This window comes from Neolamprologus multifasciatus, chromosome 5, assembly GCF_963576455.1.
Source record: "Neolamprologus multifasciatus chromosome 5, fNeoMul1.2, whole genome shotgun sequence".
NCBI lineage: Eukaryota > Metazoa > Chordata > Actinopteri > Cichliformes > Cichlidae > Neolamprologus > Neolamprologus multifasciatus.
The window spans coordinates 14,850,153-14,876,916 of NC_140443.1; the positions used below are offsets into that span (position 1 = coordinate 14,850,153).

At 39.5% G+C, this 26,764-nt stretch overlaps 1 protein-coding gene and 1 long non-coding RNA gene across 8 annotated transcripts in view; one reads left to right on the forward strand and one right to left on the reverse strand.

Moving 5' to 3' along the window:
- Positions 1–22,971, forward strand: part of arhgef3 (Rho guanine nucleotide exchange factor (GEF) 3) — a 31,261-nt gene extending 8,290 nt beyond the window's left edge. Inside the window, exons 2-12 of one of the 5 annotated variants that reach the window (XM_085158644.1) lie at positions 474–540; positions 4,676–4,735; positions 15,428–15,535; positions 16,124–16,375; positions 17,071–17,133; positions 17,223–17,319; positions 18,248–18,324; positions 18,416–18,673; positions 18,987–19,157; positions 19,643–19,832; positions 20,818–22,971. In XM_085158644.1, coding sequence (XP_085014770.1) covers positions 474–540; positions 4,676–4,735; positions 15,428–15,535; positions 16,124–16,375; positions 17,071–17,133; positions 17,223–17,319; positions 18,248–18,324; positions 18,416–18,673; positions 18,987–19,157; positions 19,643–19,832; positions 20,818–21,494 — 2,020 coding nt within the window. In that variant the 3' untranslated portion in view covers positions 21,495–22,971. Of the gene's footprint in view, positions 1–473; positions 541–1,242; positions 2,518–4,672; positions 4,736–9,443; positions 10,419–15,427; positions 15,536–16,123; positions 16,376–17,070; positions 17,134–17,222; positions 17,320–18,247; positions 18,325–18,415; positions 18,674–18,986; positions 19,158–19,642; positions 19,833–20,817 lie in introns of those variants that run through there. The other 4 variants (XM_085158643.1, XM_085158645.1, XM_085158646.1 and 1 more) reach the window with 4 other exon arrangements.
- Positions 473–18,252, reverse strand: LOC146518230 (uncharacterized). 3 transcript variants are annotated; one of them, XR_014873969.1, is made up of 4 exons: positions 17,625–18,252; positions 17,196–17,309; positions 15,419–16,345; positions 473–1,259 (listed from the first exon to the last, which is right to left on the reverse strand). It is a non-coding gene; the product is annotated as an uncharacterized LOC146518230 (long non-coding RNA). The 3 variants fall into 3 exon arrangements; XR_014873971.1 differs by lacking the exon at positions 17,625–18,252 and having other exon boundaries at positions 15,419–15,529; positions 16,129–16,345; positions 17,196–17,592; XR_014873970.1 differs by lacking the exon at positions 473–1,259 and having other exon boundaries at positions 13,611–15,529; positions 16,129–16,345.
- Positions 22,972–26,764: the final 3,793 nt, after the last annotated feature.

The following is a 26,764-nucleotide window of genomic DNA, read 5'->3' on the forward strand; positions in this document are numbered from 1 at the left end:
AATTTTGCACTGGGTAAAAGGTCGTGGGTGTAGTGACCTTGAGAAACCACCTGGTGGAGCTCTGCCCACTTCATATTTTACACACCTCTGAAGGCTTGCCTCCTTTACTCATCGTGACAATCTGCATAGTTAAAAAGCCAAACCTTAAAAAAAATTAACTTAATTTTTCATCAAGTATGAAGATTAGTTTGCACTTAAATCTTCTGTTGCTAACTGTGCAATGAAATAACTCAGCTTTCAATACTGCTCACATTTTAATTTCTGTATTTTTTTAACTTTTTAAATCCTAGTGAAGTTATTTAAAAAATAAAATAAATAAAACAGTAATTGAAAAGCAAATTGAAAATCTTTTTTTTCTTCTTTTCGTTATTGTTTGAGGTAACAGCATGCTATCATGTTCCTTTCATCCTTTATTGCTTCTCTTCTCTCCTCTCCTCATCGGTCTCTCTTCCTTCCTCCTTTTCTTCCTTCAGGTCGAAGCGGCAGAGGAAAACATCCTCCTTCTCTCTCCTCTCTCCTGATGGCTGGACCCTCAGAGGGGTAAGAACAATTCCCACACATGAACTTAGTCATGTTATTCCCTGCGTTACAGTAACTGTGCTGTGACTCCATTATTATATAACACAGGATGTGCCAAAGTCCATAATAAAAACAAACAAACAAATGCAGCAAAAAAAAAAGAAAAAGAAAAAAAAAGCAGCAAGCTGTGTCTCACCTAAGTTATGTGATTTTACCTTTTCTTTATTTGATTTTTATGTTTTGAGGTTTGGAGATAAGGACATTATTTTAAACATCACACAAAAGTCCCGTTTTGAAGTGCCACATTTGCACATTTAGGCTATTTGGTTCAGTTCAGCTTAATTCAGTAATTTGTTATTGTCCCTACTGGGAAACCTGGTAAACAATACACAAGAACCACAATCCTCTAGTAATAATTACTAAATTAATTTAAATAAAACACAAAAACAAGCCACTTTGCCTTGGGAGACACGACCAGCTTCAGATTCATTGTGTGTGTCTGGGTTTAGCTTTGGACATTTCGTCACATTAAGGTTACTGAGGCATCTGACCCAGATGGCTCCTGGAGGCCTTCCCTGGAGGGAAAGAAGTTTCAAGCATGTCCAACTGGTAGGACACCCACGAGAAGACGCAGGACAGGCTGTACAGTTTCTGTCTCTCAGCTGGATCAGAAATGCCTCATTTTGTCTTCCTAGACGAGGTGGAGGAGGTCTGGCCCTCTCTGCCTAGACTGCCGACTCCTGCAAAGAGGCAGAAAATAGATAGGTGATTATGTTTTTAATGTTAAAGGAGACCTATTATGGTCATTTCCAGCTTTATATTTTTGCTCTCTGGCTCTACTAGAGTGGCTTTGCATGACTCACAGTTCAAGCTGGTCTGCAGAAGTGTTTGTGTGTTAGTGCCAGCAACATGAATGCCAGGACCCAGGGTTTCCCAGCAGAACACAATGCACTGTAATGCGATGATTAATTTGATTGACTTAAAGCCATCAGGGGTTTATTGGTAATATTGTAGCTGAATTCTCATTAAAAATATGTTGTAATAAACACAAGAACTGTGCAGAATGTGTAACCAGTGAAATTAGAGCTGTTTCACCTTTAATAATTAGGCAAAACATTGCTGATCGGCACAGCTGGAAGCGAATTTCTCTCTGTCAGTTCATCAGTTAATAGTTTTAGCCCCACTCTGCTTAATTTTTTTGTGATTCACACTTTTTAAGTCGTTTACTCAAAATTATATGCTTTAAGAAAAAAAAAATATCTGTCTTGCAAAATGAAGAATTTCCTTTAACATAATTTGATGAAAAGGCAAGAAAGAAAGAAAATTCATAATTACTTTTTAATTTTTTTGTGTGAAAATAATGTGTGATAGATGTAAGTGATCAGTCTTTGTAAGTGTTTGTCCTGCTGCTGTCACCGTGCTCCTTCAGCTCCTAATTATAGACGTCTTGTTTCCCCCCCAACATCCGTCATTTCCTGTTTGTCCTGTGGGAACCAAGGGGACAGACAAACACACACATATATACACACAACACACACACATACATTGTAAAGGGTTCCTGTTCCTGAGGGTCTGTAGATCCACTCAGGAAGGTGGTGAGGCTGAGGAGGCTCAGACTGTGGCTGAGGTGGTGAAGCAGGAGTACGCAGGCGGAGAGAAGCAGCGGGCAAAAGAAGGTTAGAAAAGAGAAGAGGAGGTGCAGAAGAAGAGGCTTTTGGATCAAGAACCTGGAGAACTTTAACAGAACTAAAAGAGGTGAAATAAAATGTGACTGTGAAGGAGGTGATTCACAGGAGGTGGGACGAACAAAGGAGAAATTATTTTGAGTGCTGTCCAGCATGTAAAGAGGAGGGCGAATGTGACTTTGGGGTTAAAAGAAAGGGACCTGGAGGAAGAGGAGAGGAAGAAAGAGGAGGATAAGGAGCTGCAGAGTTGATTACAAGTGTGTTTGAGGAGCTGATCCTGATGATGGGCTGCTGTTTGTTTGTTTACTATCGGGTGAGTGTGAAGAATCAGAACCACTTTGATAAAAACCTGCAGTACTGACGTCGTCCTGAAGGGGAACATGTTTCTGGATTTGTTTTTTGTGTGCATGTTTCTATATTTATTAAGTACAAGCTTGAGATATGTTTATTTCACTGGGCTTGTTCCCTTTCTACATCCAGCACTTTTGGGAAAAATAAGTGGGGGCTCGCTGTCAGAATGGGTGGAGCTGGACCTGGCCTCCACCTAGTCCAGCTGATAGGAGCCTGTAGTAGACTGTATATAGAAGATGGTATCAGGTTTTAGGCCTAAAAATTGAAGCCCGTGCAGAAGTGCCTGCATTTCTAATTACTTTACAAAGTCAAAGGCTACATTCACACTGCAGGTCTTAATGTTCAATTCAGATTTTTTGATCAAATCCGATTTTTTGTCTGCTTGTTCACACTACAAATAAAATGTGACAGCAAATGCGCTCTAGTGTGAACCCTAAAAGCGGCCTGCATGCACAAAAGAAGACGTCACACACAACACGCTCTGTTTAGACACAGACCAAACAATATTGTTTGACTGATGGCTCTTAATATAAAGACTTGTTTCGGACTTTACGTTTCCCAATTTTGCTTTAAGTTGTAAAGTTATTTTGTTATTTAGATATGGCCTAATAATTATCCTTATTGCTGTTTTAGAGAGGAGCGGTGCTTCAAAGGATAATTGCAGATTTCTGTCACAATCTGCAGATTATACAGTAGAAATAAAATGTTCACGTTTCTCCAACGTTGTCTTCCCAACAGTTTCATTAATATCTACACTGGATGGCCAGGAAGCGTTCGCAATGTCTTCTCGGGCGCTTCTCCGGCGCTAATTGGAGTCTGTCTTGTGTCAGTGACGTAAAAGATGGATTTAATGCGACATGACCATTCAAACAGCAGTTGCTTTCTAAAACATCAGATTTGTGTTGGATTCAGTACCACATACGAAAGTGACCCAGATCGGATTTGTGCTGTTCACACTGTCATACCATGATCGGATATGGGTCGTTTAGGGTCAAAAAAGTCGGATTTTATGCGCTTTTGCCTGCAGTGTGAACGTAGCCTAAGAGGTCAAAAGTGCTTATCTCGAGATGTTACTGGACCTTACAAGCCATTGGTAGACCACGTCCATCTTTGTAGGCCTCTTTCATGACACACATTAAGCCTTCCTGTCCCACTTTTTAAGGAGTCTAACTCCATCTGGAATCATTTTTCCATCACCTGGAAAATCTATGAATTTACTGGACATGCTCTCCTTTCTCCAACAGAAGCAGGAACTCCCAATCAGGATCCACAGAGATTTGAGTTAAGATTGTGTCCATTGTTTAATGGAAAAAGCATATATTCCATTTAAATCTCATTCAGACTAAACTACTCTCAAAGGAAAGGAAACAAGGGACTTCTTGTTGTATTGTTCACCTCTTAACACCACTTAAACTGCTTAGCTTTGAAATTAGAGCACAGTTCCCTCCTCTTGTCTGGTGACCCCCCCATGACTGAGCCTTAACCTGTACAAATGCAGAAAAAAAGATATAACACAATATTTTGTTAAGGGTTGAAATGTTTTTGCATGTTATTTTCATTCATTATAATCTGGGTAAATTAAACTCAGAGTTTATCTGATGGGTAACAACTTACTGAAATGTTGATATCTGAGTGGACTTGAGCAGAGAAATTTCTTATTATTATTATTCTTTCTCATTTGCTGTAAGTTTTTCCTCTCAGGATACTTACAGGTTACTGTTCGACTCTGTGTTGAGTTAGAGGTTAGCCAGAGAAGTTCTTCAGACACTATTTAATGATGAAAAATGCTAAAATCTCCTCTCCAGATTGATCGAAACAAGACAAAAACAATTTGAACAATTAAACTGAACAGATTTTTTTTGCCTGCTTGCTTTTTTGTATTAAAATATTTTAATTTATAGTAATTTATTGAAAAATAAGTCACAAATAATTGCAAGCTGAAACCAGAACAGTGAGCTAAAAAGTTGCGGTTGGGATCCATCACAAAAACTCGACTTTCACATTTCTGAAAGCAATCTGATTTAATAAAAATAAAAACAAATTTAAAGCGCACTTCTTAAAATCAACACCTGCTCTCTCTCGCTGATGTGTTTTATTCTGTTTATTGTGTTTTGCAGAAGAAGAGGAAACAGGCCAACAGAGATGCCGACTCCCTCAGTCTCTGCAGTCTGGAAATCAATGTGAGTTCAGCTCCCCTTCAAGTGTGTGTCAATCTCTACTCTCGTTTAAACATGATGATGTGTTTGTGAAAAGCTCTGCCTTCCTCACTGTGTGGGCAGCGTTTTCACACATTTAAAATATGACCTAAAAAAAAAAACCTTAAGATAACAAAATGATGATGTCCTACCACTCAGGAAGTGTTCAGCTGTATTTGTCTCCATTATCCTCTTATGCAGAACACAAAGGAGGCGGTTCATGTGACCTTCTAATCAGGAAGCTGTTGCATGGCCTGTATATGAAAGACCTAACTTTCGTCATTTGATTTAAAATGCCAACTGATTTCAGTTTCTAACTTGAGGACAGAAAACTTAACACAAGGCATTTTAATGGTTTTATCCACAGAATCAGACAAAAAATGTCCATATTTTCTACAATTGTCAGATTTTTCTCTGATGTTAAACTGATTTCTTTGCTTTTATGCCGTCATGCACTTGTGCACAATCAAAAACGGAGACATTGTTCTTCCTTCAGGGCTGAACCTTAATTAACAAAAGACTAGCTGTAGTGAAACTGTGACAAGTGTGACACAGACCAGAAACTGGGAATGTTTGCCTTCAAAGTATAAGCTGTGCCTTTTGAAATTCGTTGACTGCAGAGATTACGTTTTTTGAGTTTCACTGCCACTTGGCCTGGAGTTTGCTCGCGTTTGTAGAAAACATCAGCATCTTCCATGAAAACTATATAACAGCAGCAATCTGCTAGCGATTGAAGTATTCACAAGAAAGTTTTTGATGCAGCACCATCTTTGTAGCTGATTTTAGTGGCTGCCAGAAACCACTAGCCACCGGTTGGTGAGTAGTTTCTGGCAGTCACTGAAATCAGCCGCAGTCTCTGAGACAAAGAGTATCTCATACATTTAATCTCACATTCTACCAGAGTAGCTTGGCTTGTTTACGGTTTGAAAATAATCCTCATTTATCTTATATTGGGCTCAATTCATTAACTGTCTGCAACAGTGACAGTTTAGCTCCTCCTCTTTACACCAACTTTCTTCTTATTGGTCACCCCTTGTAAGCTGATTACTTAATTAAAATAGAACGTTTAATGCCTCTGTAAAATTATAGGAGTTCTATGACATGCATCCCTATATAAGAGAAATAAAGAATACAGCTGGAAATCTGTATCTGTTAATATTATACCACAAAACCTTCAGTACACACTGTGGGAAAGTAATTATATCTATAAAAAAGTAATATTGAATTAAGTTTCTTAAAAATATTTGACCAAATCACAACAGCAGTCACCTCAACGACCTTAAGATTGTAAGTTAGAGACCCAACAATTATATAGAGAAAACTCAAACAATCAAATGACCACCTTTGAGCACGCACTTGGCGACAGTGGGAAGGAAAAACTCCCTTTTAATAGGACAAAACCTCAGGCTCAGGCTTTCTTCCACAACCAGTCGGAGATGATATGGTGATACAGTGTTTATTCCAGAGATCACAGAAAAACAGAAATTAAAAGTATTTGCCTGCTTTCAACAGATATTTTTCTCATCAGAAATTTTATTGCACTTGTCTAAACTCTGAAAAGAGAAATGTTCCTCTTAGAGCCTCCCCTCTGTCCAATTCAGGTTTGCTGGGGGGTTGATAGGTAACCTAAAAACTAAATTCATTTAGAGAGGAGAAGACAAATTAACGGCCCCCGGCCCTTATGTTGGGCCCCTCCTCCTGTATTTTTAGCCTTCTGCCAGGAGCCTGTTCCTTCCTAGGCGTTTCCTCCTCTGCTTGGTCTAACACAGGATGTCCAGCCTGTTCAGCACACTCCAGCGGCTCCAGGGGAACAAACAGACCCAAACACACCATCAGTCTTACTTTGTTCAAGCCGGCGCTGGCAGATACTGAAGCTGGAATGAATTACACTCTATTGTTTCTGTGCTGTCGCTCAGTGAATCACACACACTTGTATTGTTTTCTTACTCAAACTCCAGGACCCAGAGACCACTTTATCTGATTTAAAAGACACGTGTAAGGACCACCGGGAAACGTGCTTTACATCAATAATTTAACCCTCCTGTGCAACTGTCTGTTTTCAGAGTGGAGATCAGTAAAGATTCATTCACTGGGAATTATTATATTTTATCGGTTCATCCGTATAGGAAACATTTACTGCAGATCAATAAGTTTATAACATCTATTTATTTTAGGACAGTTTTCAAATATTTTTACCTGAAATGATTGGCACAGCCCACATACTCACGAATGCATTTAAAACTTTTAAGATTTAATAAAATGTGACTACTTCTGACTGCATAATTACAAAATAAAATAAAAACAATATGCAGACCTTTTTTTTTAATACAAAAGGTAAGTACTGTGAAAAATTCACAAAAAGTAAAAAATATTTTTTTAAAAACCCCAAACAGGATTAAAAGCACTGAAGTGTAATCAATCAAACAGACATTAAAGTAAATATTTATTCCTTTATTAATAAATTAATGTGGCACTATATTTTGATTAACAATAATAATATTAATAATAAAAATAATAATGATAAATAACAATTTAACCATGACTAATCAGATTTTCCCTCTCAGAGACATTGAATATCTTTGTTCAAACCTAAAACATTCAACTGGAATTATTTGCTATTGCCATTAATTTTATTTTATTTGTGAAACACGCTGCTCTAGATGTAAATTAGTTGTTAAAGGGGTGATGCTGTCATTTATAATTATAATACATTTACTGTGGAAGTTTCTGTTTGGCATTGGATTTTTTTTTTTACTTGTTAATTAAAACAGGCATTCACTATTGAGCCGTTATTGATGTGGTTTAGTAACCGTGGATTAAAGATGTGAATAACATTCTCTTCCACCAGTGGGCAGTACGATTACCTGCTCTAATTAAATGGGTTGCCAACTGCCAGTAAAACAGAAGAAGACAAAGAAAACAAATACATAATAGTCATGCTGTGAGACGACGCAGTGCGTAATAGCAATAGATAAATGTTTGAAAAGAAAAAGTAGGGTCCTGGAGAACATTCTGACCTAGATGAAGGCCCTAGCATGAGTAGTGCTAGTAGTGCATGGGTAGTGGTCAGAAGAAAGCAAAAAAGGTATACTAGGGAGATGTTAATAATTGATTGATGTTTTCAAATCTGTATCATTCAAAAAGAGTGTGTGTTTCCATCTGTAAATTTACCACATCCCTGTAAGGTTTAAAGACGCAGTCGATGTGTCACAATACAGATCGAACGAGGCTGATTTGAGTTCCTCTCTAGGCGTCTACGAACGAAGCCTCCCAATAACAGACAATAGAGCTTAGTCACAGGGAGCAGCTTCTGTTAGCAGACTGTGAGGTGTCGGAGGCCAACGCTGATGCTCTGACTCTGATTTGTAACATCAAGTGAAGCAGTACAATTAAAAGAGACTTTTTCATAAAAGTGAGAGTGGATTAGAGGAGGAGATGGACCGATGTGTTGACCCCAGTGCAGTGTCTTCATCAGCAGTGATGAAGACACTGCACTGATCTGTTGTGGTGACGAAAGAGCTGATTGTGAAGGTTAAGCTGTTGATTTACTGGATGTATGGTATGGTGATGAGATGTAGGTAGAGACTAAAATAATAATGTCACAGACTCAAGCATCAGAAAGAATAAGCTTCCTCTGAACAGAGTTCAGCCTTAGAGACAGGAGGAGGTAGCTCTTTGTTTTAGGAGGGGCTCAGAGTAGAGCTGCTACTCCTCCACATTAAAAAGAGCCAGATATGGTGGTTTGAGAATCAGATGGATTCTTTCAGGATACCTCCTCAGTGAGTTGTTTTAGGCATGTCCACACAGGACACTCTGGAGAGATTATGTCTCTGCTCAGTACCCATCTGAAAGAGCTGGAGTAGATGGCTGGGGAGGAGGTGGTCTGGGTGCCTGTGCTTAGACTGGACATGGATACGTGGCAGAAGAAAAGATGGATGGATGTCCCTGAAAGTCTTCTCATTACTCATTATGTGGTTTCAATATGGCACAGCAAATTATATTATTTGTAAAACACAGTAATCTTGTGGTGAATGGATGGACGGGCCTCACCTGTCCCCTCTGTGTCCATTTAAAAAGGCCTCACCTTTTTAAATGGACACATTTAAAAAGGTTGGAAGGACAAATTGATTTGAGTTACTGATTTAAAATAAAATTCAGTAATAAATAAAAATAAATAAAAAAATGTCTGGCATAAAACATTTTGAGGGAATGACACATTTTAAATACACACAAGAAAAACAATATACATTTTCTTAAGTGCATTTACAAAATGTCTTATCTGTAGGATTCATATTATGTTTTCATATTTTTAAATCTTCTACCAGCTCTTTTAACTTTATTTCTGATTGCCTAATGTGTCAGTGGCACTGAGACAATTGGTTCAATATCCGAATATCTAGAGTTTAATTTTTAAGGAGAAAATGGGGTATTAGTTTGGGTTTTCTTTAAATAACTGTGTACAAATGTGGCTTATTAATTTGTTTTAGTTTCTGGGCCACAGTAGAGCTCTATGACACAAAGGAATCAGATATATCAGGGTGTGGATGCACACAGTACTTATGAGGATGACTTCATCATTGTTGTTGTTGGTCATTTCTTGGGATTTGTTGACAATGGAAACTGTATACACACACACATATATATATATATATATATATATATATATATATATATATATATATATATATATATATATATATATATAACAGTACAGGAAAGGGACAGGCAGAGAAATGAAAAAGTACAGAATAAAGAAAGGAAGGAAGTAAAGTTTTAAGTGACTGGGTGAGAGCGCCACTGAGTAAGTGAGCCAGTGACAGAGAGAGAAAGAGAGAGAGCATTAGCTGCAGAGAGAGTGCGAAGGCGGACGAGTGAACAGCTACCGCTGAGAGGATTACACAATTCAGAGCTCTACACGGTCTAAACTGCAGACTAAACTTTTCCTGTATGATTTTCTGGGAACAGAACTAAATCCAGCCTCTTTTTGAACTCTTTTGTTTGGGGTCTGATGGTTCGGCTCTCAACCTCAAGCCCTCCCGGTGCGGTGTGTTTAAAAGCTCTGGTCAAAGCCAACTTGTCTTTATGAACACTGCCAGCACCGAGTCTGACTGGATATGTTGCCTCTGGCAGTACTCTTGTGGCACCAGGCCTTTTTAGAGCTGTTACGTCAACTCTTTGAGGCTACTTTACAGCTATTAGGCTTTTAGTTGAACGGCTACCATTACCAGGGGTTTTAAGGGGACTATCCTCTTTCTGTACCTGTGCCAACACCAGAATTGTGCTTGGAACTCCACTGATAGCACTTTCTTTCTGGTTTCCCAGCTTGTATCAGTCATCGCTTCAGTGCTAGAACAGCGAGCTGAATTGTTCCTGGACTTTGTGTCTATACTAGAAAACAGTACCAAACTCTCTTTAGTGTCACTCTGGACCCTCTGCTGTTTTCAGTCTCTCTCTGGACATTAGACTTTCATACTCCCTTCCTCTCTGCGTTTTCTACCAGTCTGAAAATATTTATGGACGCTCTCTTGGTACTGGGAATAGTTCAGATTGTGTGCTTGGCTTTGGGGTAAGCAGTATGGTGGCGGGGCAGGGACCCCTCAGCCTGCTGGTACAGCGGTTTAACTCTGGATGCTCAGTGGCAAACAGCAGCATGGGAAAAGAGGTTGAGGTAAGATGAAACATTTACTCTTCTGTTCAGCCTAGTTGGATTCCGTTGTGTTAATTTTGTGAGATAAATTGGATTCTTTTGTTTGTGTGTTTTCATCAGTCAAATGTATTCATTTTTTGTTGATTTGGTAGCATTTAGCATTTGTAATTTTCACAAATGAAAAAAATCTGAGCAATGAAGCTGGTGACAAAACTGCAGTTCTTCTATTGGCCACTTGAGGCTGACTTCAAACTGAGTTAATCCCCATAAACTGTCATATTAGAGTCCCAACGTTACAGCAGAAATAAACATAAAGAAAATAAGCCCAGCATAAAAGACATTTTACGTCATTTCCACCTTCATGCACTGCACAGGGGGTTAATTTTTTAAACTAGACCATTTATGTTTTTCTAATGGTATTAAGTTACCATAGCTCGCTGCTAGGCCTCATCTCCTCTAACCGAAGTCAATGAACTGGGCTCTTTAACCTTGTTTGAGCTGTTGCTTATTTGAGTGCTTTGAATATCTGATGGTACAATAATGATAAAATAATAGGGCTTGATGTGGAGTTGATTGCATTAACACAGTGTTTTATTCATGTGTTACTTTGCGGTAGTTACCAGGTGTCTGTGTTTTTGAAACACCGTCACTTTCATACTAACCAGTCTAATTTATTACGAGACATGCTCACATATAGTCCCCCCCCCCCCAACCCAATAGGTGACATCAGTTTTCTTATCAACACAGTATATGTTAAATATGATGTATTTATCACTTTATTTTTATATATATATATATATATATATATATATATATATATAAAGACCTCATATTTATGTACTTATCTGTACAGTAATTAATTAGAAATATGCAGAATCTGATCCGATCTAGTAACTTGTATTCTGGTTTTATATGATATAATCTGATTGGGCCTACACTACTCTATTACACGACTGATGTGAATCAATCAAATGTGATCTAATCTGATGTTATATGGTCTAATTCAACAAACTAATATCAAAACCAGCACTAGTTACATTTAATGTCATTTACTTTAAACTAGGGCAGCACGGTGGCACAGGGGCAGCACGGTGGCACAGGGGCAGCACGGTGGCACAGTGGTTAGCACTGTTGCCGCACAGCAAGAAGGTCCTGAGTTCAATTCCAACATCAGGCCGGGGTCTTTCTGTGTGGAGTTTGCATGTTCTCTCCGTGTTTGCGTGGGTTCCCTCCGGGTACTCCGGCTTCCTCCCACCGTCCAAAGACATGCAGCTTGTGGGGATAGGTTAATTGGATAATCCAAATTGTCACTAGGTGTGAATGTGCGAATGAATGTGAGTGTGAATGGTTGTCTGTCCCTATGTGTTAGCCCTGCGACAGACTGGCGACCTGTCCAGGGTGTACCCCGCCTCTCGCCCTATGACAGCTGGGATAGGCTCCAGCGCCCCCCGCGACCCTGAAAAAAGGATAAGCGGAAGCGAATGGATGGATGGATGGATTACTTTAAACTAAAAAGACTGAACAAGAAAGGAGAAGTGAAACTATGATGACCAACACCTCAAAAATGTTCTTTATAGTAATTTTCATTTCCTGAAAGTCTGGGGTCATGCTAGGTATCACTAAAGACCTATAAAAATGCAGTTTGAATCCCTGAACTGCAACGTTTGTTCAGTTGTTTAATTTACAATGAACTTTATATCAAATGACTGAACAAACGTTGCAGTTCAATGACTCAAACTGCAGACCAGAGTCAACCTGCTGTGAACTTGCTGTAATTAAATAACCAGCCAGCTGCTGACGAGCTGTATTGAATTGATTGCTGTCAGTTCGAATCAAACAAGCACCATCATCCACAGAAAACCCATTACAGTTTGTCCAATGGAAAGTTCTTGAGCATGAAGCAAACAAGCGGATAGTTTATGATCCAAACTGAACCTGAAATCTGTAACAAAACAAAACAAAACAAAACAAAAAAAACAAAACAAAACAAAAAAAAAAAACACCAAACAGCTGCAATGCATCTAAGCTCATAACTTTCACCAGGAAATGACACTGACTTTATTTCCATGTGATTCATGAGTATTTTAGAGACTCATCACTGACTCATCATTTTTTGAGAAGTTGCTGAAAACTGTGGAAATTCTATTTCCAGATTTGGGGGGTGAACTTAAATCGAAAGGTGAAGGAAAAAAGAAATTTATCTCAGAGGTTGATTTATTTTTAGGCAGCTGGTTCCTGACTGTGAGAGCTGATGGTTCCTGTGTTCCAGTAGGTCAGCTGACAGTGAGCTGCCGGGCAGAGCTGCACACACACAGACACACAAACACGCTGATTTACTGTAAGTCTCCATTCAGTGCAGATAACCCAGAGGCAGTTTCACACTAAGAGATGTACCCTTTCCACTGCAGAAACTCCAGGTGCACACCAGGTGTCCCTATTGTTTACAAGATGCCGTCCTAATCAGGGCTTTGAGTCTGTCTGTTTACAGAATCACTACTACGACTACAAATAACCAACTGAAATAGTACCTAGTCTTTAACAAGCCTTTCTAGGCTTAAATGTGTTTTTAATTAAACAATCAGCTACCACTTGCAACATATTCAATCTTATTTTCGAGATCCAGCTTGGGTCAAGCTGCTGCTTCTGATAAAAACTGAAAATGGAGCGGTTGCATCTCAATGCATTTGCCATAGAAAAATATTTTTGGGAGATTTAACATGTTGAAATACCTTAAATCTGATATTTTCCACACTTAAAACATTAAGCATAAAGTATGAATGCTGGGGTGACATCCCTATGTAGATAACTTTACTTATTATTATTAACTGTGTGCATTGTTATTAAACGAGCTGTGATGCTGATTCTGCTTTACACTCAACCTTCGGCAGTTTGTTGTAACAAAATACAGCCACGAAGATGTCTTTTTCCAGTTAATTTGCAGTAAATATAAACATTAAGTAACCATTATGTTCATCAAAACTTAAAATTGAGCAAAAACATTTTGACCGTAAAGTTTATTCTGAGCATATAAAACACTGTTTGCGATGAATGAGACTAAAAACTCTCCAACAATTGAAGGATTCGACATGGTTGTTGTTTGTTTTGTGTCCCTGTATCACAGATATTGCATTGCTGATTTGGATTGGTGTTTTTTTTGTCAGCATCTAGCCCTCTCCAGCAGGTTTCCAATGTATTTAAGTACCTGTAGGAGTACAGCCAATAAAGAGAACAAATGCAGTTGAATTTTAAATAATTTCACTCCCCGCGGTGTCGATTTTATTTTAAACCATTCTAATTACATTTTTTACCACCTTGAAAGAGGTTGAGTTGGGTTTTGAAGAGAAAGGGAAGAGATGGATAAAGGGAAAAAGATAATGATAACATTTAAACACAAGGGGAGTCAAAAGAGGAAGGTAGAGGAGAAAAGGTCAGTGAATCATGGGAACTTCCCCAGAAATCTGAGCCAATAACCTAATAAAGGGATGGTTATAATGCGGTTTTTGGTAGTCCTGCATAGGGCTGTGCGATATGACCAAAATCTCATATCCCGATATGAGACATCTATTGTCCGATAACGATATAAATCACAAAAATTTAACATTTTCTGTAAATTCTGTGAATTTCAACTTGCATGAAGTGTTTCCAGCTGAGCGTCATGTAGCTGGAGTCGAGTGTTTTAACCGATGCATGAAACAATATATTTTTAGACATAAGTTGTAACTTAACGTTCGAGTCTAAGGTTTATTTTTTAGCACCTGACGCCTCTTTTTTGCTTCTTATCCGTAAATATTTTGCATACTCTTTCACATGATTTGGTTTATTTTGAAAAGTCTCAACAGGATCTTGAGCTTTATTGTGAAAGGTTTATGTGGAAAATAAACAAGCGGACACGCAATGGTTTTATCGTTGTTGTTGCTAAAGACAACGCATAAAAAACAGGCGCTTGTCCGTCTATAGTGTGGTTATATCAAATATAAGAGGAAGAGAGAACTTTAAGAAATTAATATAACCACTACAGTGACCATCAAAACGATGAAAAAATATTGCCGTAAACGTTTATTTTGCGACACCACGAAACAAACGATAGCATAAAATGAAACGATAGACGTTATTATATCGTCATCCGATATATATTGTTATATTGAACAGCCCTAGTCCTGCAGCGCCTTTTCACTTCGCTCACATATGAAAATACATACATGTTTGTTCATTTATCATTATGAAATGATCATTTTACTCTTATCTTCATTATGTCACTGCATATAAAAAGATGGCAAAAACGGCTGTTTATCAACACCAAATAATTGAATAATAAATACATATATTCTTCGTCTTTGCAAGCTGTATATTCGTTGATTCAGACAAAGTAATCAATAACAGGCACTATTAGTGTCATTCTTTGATGAAAATGTATTTAAAGATATGTATGAAAACTTATTCCATTGACTCCAAAGTGTCACTGCACTAAAAATTGTTTTTTTTTATTTACAAACAACAATCTACATGTAATCTCAATAATATAGAACTAACATGGATGTCCACATTTGCTTTGAGATCAGCTGCTACACGTAATACATGAATTTGTAGGGATTTCAGTGTTATAAATATAACTGGCTAAAGCAAAATCCATGTTAAATTTAAGTTTTACATGAAACCACAACAGCCTCTTGTCTCCATGATCATCCAGTCTCACACAGTGACCATAACAACCGTCCTGTTTAGTGTGTGCGTGACATAAGTTAGTGAAACATGACTGCGTGTCTGATAAAGTCTGGTACTGAGGGAAAGACTTTTGAGTCATGCTATTGTTTAATATGTCAACAAACCAGAGTCGGCTTTCCCACAATCAACTAGAACATTTGCACACACAGAAACCTCTGACTGGCTGATATAAAACAAGAAAAATGTCTACTGGTATTGATGTTTGGTTGATTAATTGATGTCCTTGTTAACCCTTTGAGTCGTTTGTATCCCAGGTGTGTTGATTTTGTGAGATAATGTAACCATGTGGCTCTGCTCACCCCTTCCAGGAGCCCAGCACCAAGCGTAGTAAGCCTGTATCCCGGGTAGCGTCTCTGGCCAGCCTGCTGCCCCCCGTCAAGACAACGCCGCTGAAGAGAATTGGCCAGACACTGCAGGTAACCCAACAATCACATGTCTTCAGTTTTTTTAGTAGTAGGTTATTTAAGATGGGAAATGAGAGTGGCTCTTATCCCGCTTCCCATTTTAAGTATTAGGTTTGATGAAATTAGATCAGAGATCTCGTGCAGGGGCAGCTATGAATACTACAGTTTAGAGTAGAAAATAGCAGTGAAGTGAGTGTGGAAGTGCCTTAAAACTGCATTCTTTCTAATGGCAAAAAGACGACTGGTTACACAGAAATCTCTGAAGATAATGCCGCCTTATGAATGTGCAGCCAGATCCTGTCCGATTTCAAAACACAAAAATGGCAACACCCAAAACACTCAGCTTGACTTCAATAGCAGGTGACATTGCAGTATACTGGCACCTATGCTGAGGGAGTGGAGGGAGGTCATAATTCAAAAAACTGTTTTATAGTCAAATAATATTATTTAATAATATAATTTATGGGGAAAATTGATGATTGATGAGTTTTTACTTCCAGAATCAGGGATGGCAACAAAAGTTTTAGGCTACAGAATAGTACAATTTAACAAACAGAAATAAGTTCTAATATATATTTAAACCATCTTCTGTTTCTGTAGCGCACCATCAGCCTTCGTAATGAGGGCCGTGCAGAGGGAGCTGCTCCTCCTCCTCCTCCCTCCTCGACAACAAAGACACGTGTTATCTCAGCGACACTCTCGAACCCTTCGTCCTCCATGACTGCCCCAAGGGTTTCAACCGCAGCTGCTCCGGCCTCCAAGCGTCGGGACAGCAAGCTGTGGAGCGAGACATTTGACGTCCGACTGGGAGCGGCACAACCTCTGAGCCCCAAAGAGATAAAACGACAAGAGGTGAAAATCAGTGAATTTTTATCAGTTTATTTCATATTTCAAATTGTTCAGGTACATTATTTCATTTCATTATTATAATTTAAATACTAGAATATAGTCTCAAGAATGATCAGTAGAATAGAATAGCTCTTTTTTGTCACTGTACATGTACAACGAAATTTTGGAAACACTGCCAAACAACAATGATGAATGAACTTTTTGGCCTGAATCATAGACTGTATGTATAAAAAAATGGAAGTAGCCAATGTTGCCACCCATTTGTTTTTGGACTCCACATTTAATCACCCCCTGACACAGAGAGCTGCTAATTAGTGATAAAACTAGAAAAAGAAAAAAGAGAACATCACCCATCAAAATGAAGCACAGCGTCGTGGACCAGCTGTACAGGCACCAACACCAGAAATGAGTCCAGTCCAGTTAAAGGGCCTCATACCTAACTTCACCATAGAGCTGTTATAAAGGGGGAAATATCCATAGATTCTAAAGCTGTTTATATACCACACTGTAAACATGTTTGTTTCTGCTGTAAAGTTGGGCATTTTAACATGGGAGTCAATGGGGCTGACTCACTTTCTAAGTCAGCCTCAAGTGGCCACTCCAGATACTGCATGTTCATTTTTCAGCCACTGAACCAAACTAACACTAAAGTCAATCTGTAGCACTGAGTTCTCAAAGTAATTGTTCTTCCTTTGCAGGCTATATTTGAGCTGGCTCAGGGCGAGCAGGATTTGGTGGAGGATCTGAAGTTGGCCAAGAAGGTGAAGTAACTTGTTTATTTATATTTCAATGAAGAACTTGCCTTCAGTGTCAGTATAGTCACCTGTGTTTCTTTATGCGTGTGCTGTAGGCCTACCACGACCCAATGCTCAAGCTATCCATCATGACCGAGCAAGAACTGAACCAGATCTTTGGTACTCTGGAATCACTTATACCTCTGCATGAAGGTAGGAAAATATTTTAATTACCACCATTTACATTATCTTTTCACAGGAATCTTTAGTCATTTGCATGATCTTTATGTAGACATACAGATGAATGACATATGTAACAACCTTAATGCTCTGTGTATAAAAACAATTTGTAATGGATGTTTGATAATTCATTGCTTTCTTAACTAAAATTAAACAGACCCTCATTAGCATTCAGGTGGAGGAGTCATGGCAGTTAAAGTAAAACAATTAGTAATTTAGGCTGGCCACTTTTTTTTTTTTTTTTAATTTTTGGTTGATACATTTTTATATACACTTACATATTATCATGCTAGGCTGTGTGCAGGCAGGCAGGAAAAAGGACCCAAAATGCAGGACTCTCAAAGACGGGACTGGAACTCAAAACACAGCTTTATTGCTTTAAAAAAAAAAACTCTTAATAAATTAAACTCACCAAAACACAAAACTCTGAACGGTGAAACTAAGGACTGACACGGACCAGGCGCTTGAGACAAAACACACAGCCTACAGGGCTTAAATACACAGTGGAGTAATCAGGAAATGAAAAACAGGAGAAAGACACAGCTGGGAGAAATTAAGGCTAACGAGACAGGGGGAAGTAAAAGTGAATACACTGACATAGGATGGGGACTATCAAAATAAAACAGGAAAAAAGAAACAATTTACAAAGACGCGGACTTGAGACAGACTGAAAGAATATAACCCTTAATACAAACCAAAACATAACTCAAAGAGCTGGGTCAAAATGAACCAGAACCGTGACACATATTTACACTTCTATTGTATAAAATATTAGAGTTTAAGTCTAAATTTCATTTTGTGGAGTTTTCCTTTCTCTGTATTACTTGATGCCCTTAGTGCATCCATTATTCTCACTCTGACGTCTCTTTTCATAAATTGTAACTTTTCTGTCTTACCTCAGATTTGCTGAGTCGCCTCCGAGATGCCAGAAAACCTGACGGGTCCACAGAACATGTAGGACATATTTTAACTGACTGGGTGAGCGTTTTTCTAATCAACAGACAGCAGAATCCAGATATTAGCTCTTCACCAAGTATTTATCAGAGTGTTTGTCTTTGTGTCGCTGTAGCTGCCCTGCCTCTCTGCCTACACGCCGTACTGCAGTAACCAGGTCAAAGCCAAGGCTTTGTTGGACCAGAAGAAGCAAGATCGGCGAGTCCAGGACTTCTTGCAGCGTTGTCTCCAGTCACCTTTTAGCAGGAAGCTGGACCTGTGGAACTTCCTGGACATCCCCCGCAGCCGGCTGGTGAAATACCCACTGCTGCTCAGAGAGATCCTCAAGCACACAGCCAACGACCACCTGGATCGACAGCACCTGGACGAAGCGGTGGGGAAAACTAAGATCGCAATACTTCATCAGTTTGGGTCACCAGATAAAGCCTTTAAAAAGACTAATACTCATGACTGTTACATAAACTTGCTTAGTGCAGACATGTCTCAAGATGCACCTTCATCCCAAAGACAGTCGAGGGACAGTAAGGCAATAGACAAAGATGCAGACAGAGAAACTCCTGGCTGCCTCTTCAGTGTTGGCAGAAGATTGAGAGCTGTAGAAGTCCATGACTGTCCAACCATCCATCAACTCAGCTGACCACAAATGTCAGATGAGATAATAGTGTGTTTGTGTGTCTGCCCCACAGATGCTGATGGTTCAAAGCGTGGTGGCGGACATCAACAGGCAGACAGGAGAGTCGGAGTGTCAATACTACAAGGATCGTCTGGTGTACACAGAGGACGGACAAAGGGACGAACTCATCGACCGCTCCAAGACCCTCAGTTGCCATGGAGAGCTGAAGAACAACAGAGGACTCGTCAGTACAATTCTACAACTTTATCGTCCTCCCTTCCCTATTTATCCATTCATTAATTTATCCAAAGGTCAAAATGGACCTCAAAGTTTTAGATATTTAAATCGTTGTATGTAAAAGTAATCCTTGTGAATGGGAAGCTCGGGCTTCAGGCTGCTCTGCTGTTTAATTGCACCTGATGAGGTGTTGATGAAGACATGCCTGAAGCCTATTGTAGTCCCACTGCAAGGTATACAGCAGGGGGGTTCAGAGGGGCGTAACATAGTTTCAGATGGGTTTTTTAGTCTTGGATCTTTATGATGTCATAGAGAGGATTGTTGCCATGGCTAAAATATTTACAACAACACTGATTAAATGCTATACAGAAATGCTTCTAATACATTACCATTTTATGACCAAAATCACTCATAAATATCATCCATATATTTTATTGGTATCTCTAGAGGAAGAAATTAAAACCTGTACTCTGTCTGATTCTCTCTTTCTAGAAGCTCCACGTGTTCCTTTTCCAGGACGTCCTGGTCATCACCAGATCCATGTCGTCAAACGACCAGCCAGTCGGCTATCAGCTCTGCCGCCAGCCAATCCCCATTCGTCAGCTGGACCTGGAAGACCTATCAGATGGCGAGATAAGAGTGGGCGGATCCATCAGAGGGGCCTTCAGCAACAATGAACGAAGTCAGTACTGGACACAGCTATTTAAATCAGTGTCAGGTGTGCTGCATGCTGAGGATGTCTTTGTGACCAAAGTTAAGGTTACAAAAGTGTTTTTGTAGTTCTGCGTGGTAGAAACTAAATGTGTCATATTCAGCACTCACCACATGAACTAGTATGCTGATTGTAAGCAAGTATTTAACGTTGGACCTCAATGATCTTGTCCTGAACGCAGTGGACGTCCATGTAGCCAAAAGATTGAATGTCTAGTGTCTGTGACTGAAACCAGAGGAGCCTGTTGTAGGATTTTTAAAACTGCCCATTCTGGGAAGGTGTGATCCAGGTTGTTTTTTGTAGCTACACTTTATGGGTGTCCCTGAATGTGCCACATGCCAACAATCGTGAAGTTACGATTTTGATAAGAGGTGCGTCATTTGCCAAATGACTCCAGAGACAGAAAAATGCATTAAATTATATTAAAACATGCTGGTAGAGCTGTCCATGTGATAATCAGTGGGTGTATAAAATCAGAGTGATTCAATTTTGTATTATGTTGGATTTTTTGACCTGCGTTATCTTTTTGCCTGCCTTTAAAGGGTTGTTTTAAGGGTTAAATCCAATTTTTAGGTTTGCAGTTATTGTTAGGGTTCTGAACTTAGTAGTGACAATAAAAATGATAGATGTATTGACGTACCATCAAACCATGATGTTCAGGTTGTGATCTAGTGAAATGGTATATCAAGGAAAACTAAGAGACTTTGTGCTGTGCTATAAAAGTTGTGCACAGCTCACTTTTGATTTAGTAAATATACACCTTTATTGGTCATTTGTTTGTTTTTGTTTTTGTTTCTGATAATAATTTAGCAACAATGTGTACATATCATTTTATTCTGTTTATTATCTATTTATTATCTGTTTATCTGTTTATTATAGGATTTTTATCAAATTCCAGCTTATGTTCACCACCTCTGTCTCCTGTTTCTTCTTCCTCATTTTCTCCTCCACACAGCAAAGAACTTCTTCCGGGTTTCATACCGTACTGGAGGCCAACTGCAGAGCCACTGCTTTCAGGCTAGTGACGCCTTCAACAAACAACAGTGGATCAACTGCATTAGACAAGCCAAAGAAGCTGCAGCACTGACTGGAGACCAGCTGCCACAGACGGGACATTGTCCAGAGACGGGGGTCAATGAACAACCAGGGCCACCTGTTGAAACAGTGGGGCTGTGGGGTGTGAAAGGACAGGGCTTGGAGGGAGAGGCAGGTCTGCATGGACAGCAAGAGCTTGGACTGAGGGATGGAGATGGGCTGGGTTTAACTCAAGAGACAATGACGGGGAAGGAGATGGAGGCAGATTTTGGTTTGCATGGTAAATCAGAGATGGACGGAGCACTACAGCTTGTGATCAGTGAAGCAAAGACAGGTGTGGAGATGGAGGGAAATCAGGGTGTTGGTGTGGAGATGGGAGCTGAACCAGGAGCCACTGCAGACTTTAAGGTGGCTGAAGCGGGGCAGACTCTCAGCAGATATGAAGATGCAGTCTCCATCATTTCCCTCCTCTCCTCTTCAATTCCCAAACAAGTGGAGGATGAGGTGATGGAGGAGGAGCAGAGCAGTGCTGCAGAAGAAAGAGAGGATGGTATGGACACTGGCGAGATGGACTCACTGCAGTGCCACAGGTGCTGATAGGATGGCACGAATCAGGACTGGAACTAAACTCAACCAACTGTGGTATTTAGTAATGATGTAACTAACAAAAAGCCAAATGAAACGTATATGAACAAACTTCTTGGGAGAAGTCACGAGACCAACCGGTGCTCACTGCTCACAGACATACTGCTCAGAATTAAGCTGAAGGTGGTAAATGCTTATACTGTGATATGTATGTAAGATGTTAAGTCCAGGAGATATGGTGAGGTAACAAAAATGTGCTCCAGGTGAAATAAAGACTCAGAAAAGGCCAAATTCAAACAACATTAGATAAAAAACATTAAATAAAGAAGACAACTGGCCACTGTATCTGATGAGAACAGAGGTAAGATGACAGCAAACATTACACATTTAGAAATAAGTATATCTCAAAGAGATGAGTCAGGAGAATACACACTTGTTCTCCACATCGGAGTAAACAGTCACTCCCTAGCAATGTAAAAACATTGTTAAGCAGGCAGTGAGACACTCCTCTCCCTTAGGTTAAATACTCCCAGGACAGTCTCACTGCTGCACCCACTCTGGTTGACCCACGTATGCAAAAATAAAATCCCCTTGGTGAATTTAGAGTTTTGACTGTTTAAGGAGAATTGAAAAAGTGAAATAGAGGAAATGATGTTAGCAGTTGCTAAATGGTGTATGCACAGGTTGGTCATAAGACTGAGGAATGGAAGTATCTATTGCTGCTATCTGCTGTGTTCTAACTGCAGTTAGCCATGGATGTTGTTAAGAGGACTGGATACCACACCCTGTGGAAGTTGCTCACCAGGCACACACTGTTGAAAGACTGCTCAAAGGCCCTCCCTCACAGGTTTCCTTTCCAGCTCCCCCCTGGCTCCATCATAGCTAACATTAACTCACATTTTGTACTGGACCCGCCTTTGAAGAAATAAATCCTGTTCCAACCACCCCTTACCAGCAGCAGAGCTCAACAGTCTTTATAGTGGTGGCCAGGCTGAGAACACTACTTTCACCGAATGATAACAAAACCTATGTCTCCATTTACTGTAGAAATCATCAGTTATTTGGTTACTCTTATGTTTGGGGTTATGAACACAGAAGTATGGGGGTTGCTCCTGGACAGGCTTCTCCTGTATAGGCTACTGCTCACCTCACTGGTCCTGTGAGGTGAGCAGTAGTGGAAAACAGAAAACTGGGAAATGTGAAAACACTCTTAATTGTGCCATCATCTCATGTATTTTTGCTCATTGGTATATTTTACATACCAATTCTGTTGTATAGATTGGTGGAGACACAGACCGTATGTAAAACGTGGACTCTTCTGGTTGGAAAAATAAGTCTGCAGAATGCCATAATTTCAGTCTCCAAAACTAAAGAAGAGATGTGTTGCACGGTTTGTACCAAACAGGAAATTACAGTATTCTTAGATAATTCCTTCAAAAGCAAAGCAACAAATCCCCTACTTTGAGCCCAAAAGCCCCCCCCCCCCCCCCCCCCCCCGTTCAGTTGTTATGGAGGGCAAGAAACTATTCAATGAAGCCAAAACATTAATTGTACCAGGCTGTAAATATGTGGCTGTTGGGCATTTTTGCATGGGGAGACTATGGGGATTGATTTCCTTTTGGAGCTAGCCCTAAGCGGCCATCAGAGGAACTGCAGTTATTGGCATTTGTACATTGGCTTCATTTTTCAGCTCTGGCGGATGTCACTTGGTTTTCATCTCCTGTTTTAGTTTTCTTGTCAGATATGGGATCGCTTCCTCCTCTGCTGCTGTGTTTCAAAAACTTTTTAAAGCATGTCTGAAAACACTGGAGAGAACTCAGCTGTACATTCACTTTTAATAAGTTAGCAGATTTTATTTATCTTCTGTGTTCTGTAGATTTACAGTTTTTATCATGTATCCCAACAATATTTTGTTAAACTGAAGTAGCCTGCAGCAGCTGAAGCTGCTGCTAAGTGAAATGCTCTGTGTTCAACTCTGCATTAAAGAAGGAGCCTGTTGTACATGTACTGTATGTATATAAAGAATGTATATGAAGTATTTGTGTAATATGAATGAAGGGGAAAAAAACAAGCGCTACTGTTTGTTATATACGTGCTTACATATTACACACAGAATGATTGCTGTCAGCTCCGTCAATGTTAGCAAGGCTGAAGATGCTAATAATGACATTTACACTTAATTAAGGCTGCCATTTTTTAAAATGAATTACAGTACTGTGTAAAAGCTTTGAACCACCCTTCATTTTTCTATATATCTTGCTAGGGCAATGGGAAATAGGTGCAGCACTTTATTCAAACATGTAGAAGCGTACATGGAAATAGTGTTTATAGGGCAAAAAAAAAACAAAAACCTGGAAAGTCAATATTTGGTATGAACACCTTTTCTTAGGCAAGTTTTCTAATAATTTCTTTATGCAGTCTTCAGGAATAGTTTTCCATTCCTATTGAATGAAATTCCAAGCTCTTCTTTGGATGTTGGCTGCTTTTTGCTCAATTCTCATATTTTTTTTAGATTAAGCCAAAAGAAATGGGACCAAATGGTGTATTTCTGCTTACTTGTTATATGTAGACAACACTGGTACATCCATTGAGTTAGATGCCTTTTTAGTGCTTGAATGTTTCATAGGTCAATGCGAAGTGGTTAAATAAACAGAGAAAAACATTCTTCTGAAAATGTTCAGGTACAAGGACTGGACTGAAAATTAGCGAAATAGCAGCAATTGTCCAAAAAGACTAATTTTTCATTTATTTGGAGCACAATGTAAAGAAATGAGAGGTGGCTCAAAACTTTTGCAAAGTCCTTATAAGAGGCGATTTGGACATCTCTGCTCAGAGAACACTAACTATTGTGCAAAACCGAACAAGGTGATTATAAGTTGAAGTATTATTGTCTGGAACAAAGCATTAATAAATTGTTTTAATAGAAAACCTTTCATTGGATGGATGGTTACTGTTAGTTTAAAAAAATTCCCTATCGCCTTGCACACACAGAAATGCAATCACTCAGATGAACAAAAGCTACAGTTACAACAAGCTATTCTGATTGCCTTCAAATCTTCCAAACCAGGGGTAAGTCAAAAAAAAAAAAAAAAAAAAGACAGATCACGACAGATGTCATTTTCATGGCATTGTTGTGCACCAACAGGAACCACTGCACACGCTGGTGCATTTCATCTTAATACCTAACGGCAGTCAAAATACAAGTGAGCTCCACCTGTACAACCATTCCTGTTTTGGAGGTTGTCTCGTTGTTGCACTTCTATTGCACCTATTGGTAATTTCATTAACACCAAAGCAGCTGAAACTGATGAACAACCCCTCTGCTACTTAAATTATCAGATCACTGCCCAAGACGTTATATTGACTTGTCACTATACTATGAATAAAAAGTGTTTCTGTCATGTTTTTGAACAGTGTACATCAAGGAACCCAAACAAGTTCCTCATCAGGTCAAGGCTCCACAGTCTATTTACACCTACAGTCCGCTAACCACCCTTTCAATGATGAGAATGTGCACATCCTGGACAGAGAGGACCGCCGGAGTAAAGAAAGCCATCGATGTAAAAAGTAAAAACCCATCTCTGAACCAGTGAGGGGGGGTTGTACATCTTCCACCACAATGCTGTAATTGCAGCCATTTCCCGGCTTTCTGTGAATGACTGCTCATGGACATTGATCGATGGTCATGTAAATTTGCATATTAACGATCATGAAAGTGAGCTCACAGCCTATTGTTAGTCAATGGCCATTATGCAAAAGTACTTTTCAGAGGTATAGGAAAGCTACAGTCAGCTGAGACTGAAAAAGTCACTCACTGGGAAATATTTCTCTCACAGATGTTAGAACATTGTGTGATTTCCTTACAGAGCACGCATTAAGACACTCCAGCTTAGTCCACTACTGCGAACTAATGTTAACCGTGCAGTGCTCATTACAACCTCAGAATAGCATGACATCATTTTCGTTCACTTGCTGTAAAAAAATATTCTCTGTATGAAATAATCAGATCATGTACAGATAAACTGACTGCTCAAATAACAATGACGCATTGGAAATATTTCAAAACGAATCTCACGTTTTTCCTCTCAGTTCTTTTTCACTATAAAATACGTTTATTATAAATATACATTTATTTCCAACTGGAAAATACAGAAACTGTATCTTTAGAAAGCAAGAGACACCGTATGCTAAACTACATTTGATGTGTCTGTTTGTATTACTTGAACCAGCCAAACCAGAAACAGTAGTCCCGTTTACGCTCGCCCCCTGCTGCAGAGCTGCCTTGATGGCTGGAGTACTTGACTGTCTGTCCATATCAAAGCATGAACAAGCAGGATGTGCAGGAATAAAGGGTAGCCTACATTGTGTGCAGGCGGGATCTCACTGCGGGACGATTGGACATTGTGAATGAAGGCGGTCAAGGCATTATCTACCTGCACATAGATAAATCCCCTTTCCCTTGACTCTCCATCAGGGTAACTGATGTACAGCTTGATGTTGAATCCAGTACAGCCCTTAGTAAAATCAGAATTCCAGGAAATTACAGCAGGCTGTCTTTTAAAGCAGGACTATGTCCCTATGTGCGGCTGATATGCAGGGACCGTTTACAAAGTGCAACACTGAACAAATATTCGACACACAAAATAATGACTTTAATGTCACGCGGAGCACTGCTCCCAAAATCACTTCATACTTTAATCACTGTACTAACATGCTGCCGTATAATTTAGTGTATTTTTTTTAAATATCCAGAACTATTCCAGTAACACAGTAAACAGTTACGTAAAATCCCCCTTTAGTCTGTCCACAATTTGCAACATCGGGGGTGGAGGTGGGGGTGGATTAATCGCAATAGATGGCTGAATCATTTTCTGTGAATTTCTTTCCAACCTAACACTGAAAAGAGAAGAAATTGTTTTAATACATTTTTAATTTTTCCTGTGAAGTTGTCATCTTTACCATAAATTGGCAACTTTTTCGTAAACATTTTCCCTTAGTATGAAACACCGTTGCTTCATACTAGGGTCTGTGTTCGAGAAGTCTGCGTCGTGGAGCTGTGAGTCCTACAGCTTCCTTTCACAGTACAAAGAAATGCAATGTTGGGCTAAATGGTGATTCTATATCGTTCATAGGTGTGAATGGCTGTCTCTATGTTTGTCTGCCCTGCGATTGACTGACTTGCATGCACTCCTTATGGCAGCCCCCCCCCCCCCCCCCCCCCCCCAGCCTGACTTAGATCCGTCAGGGTCGATTAAATTATACACGTTTTTCCTCATAAATAT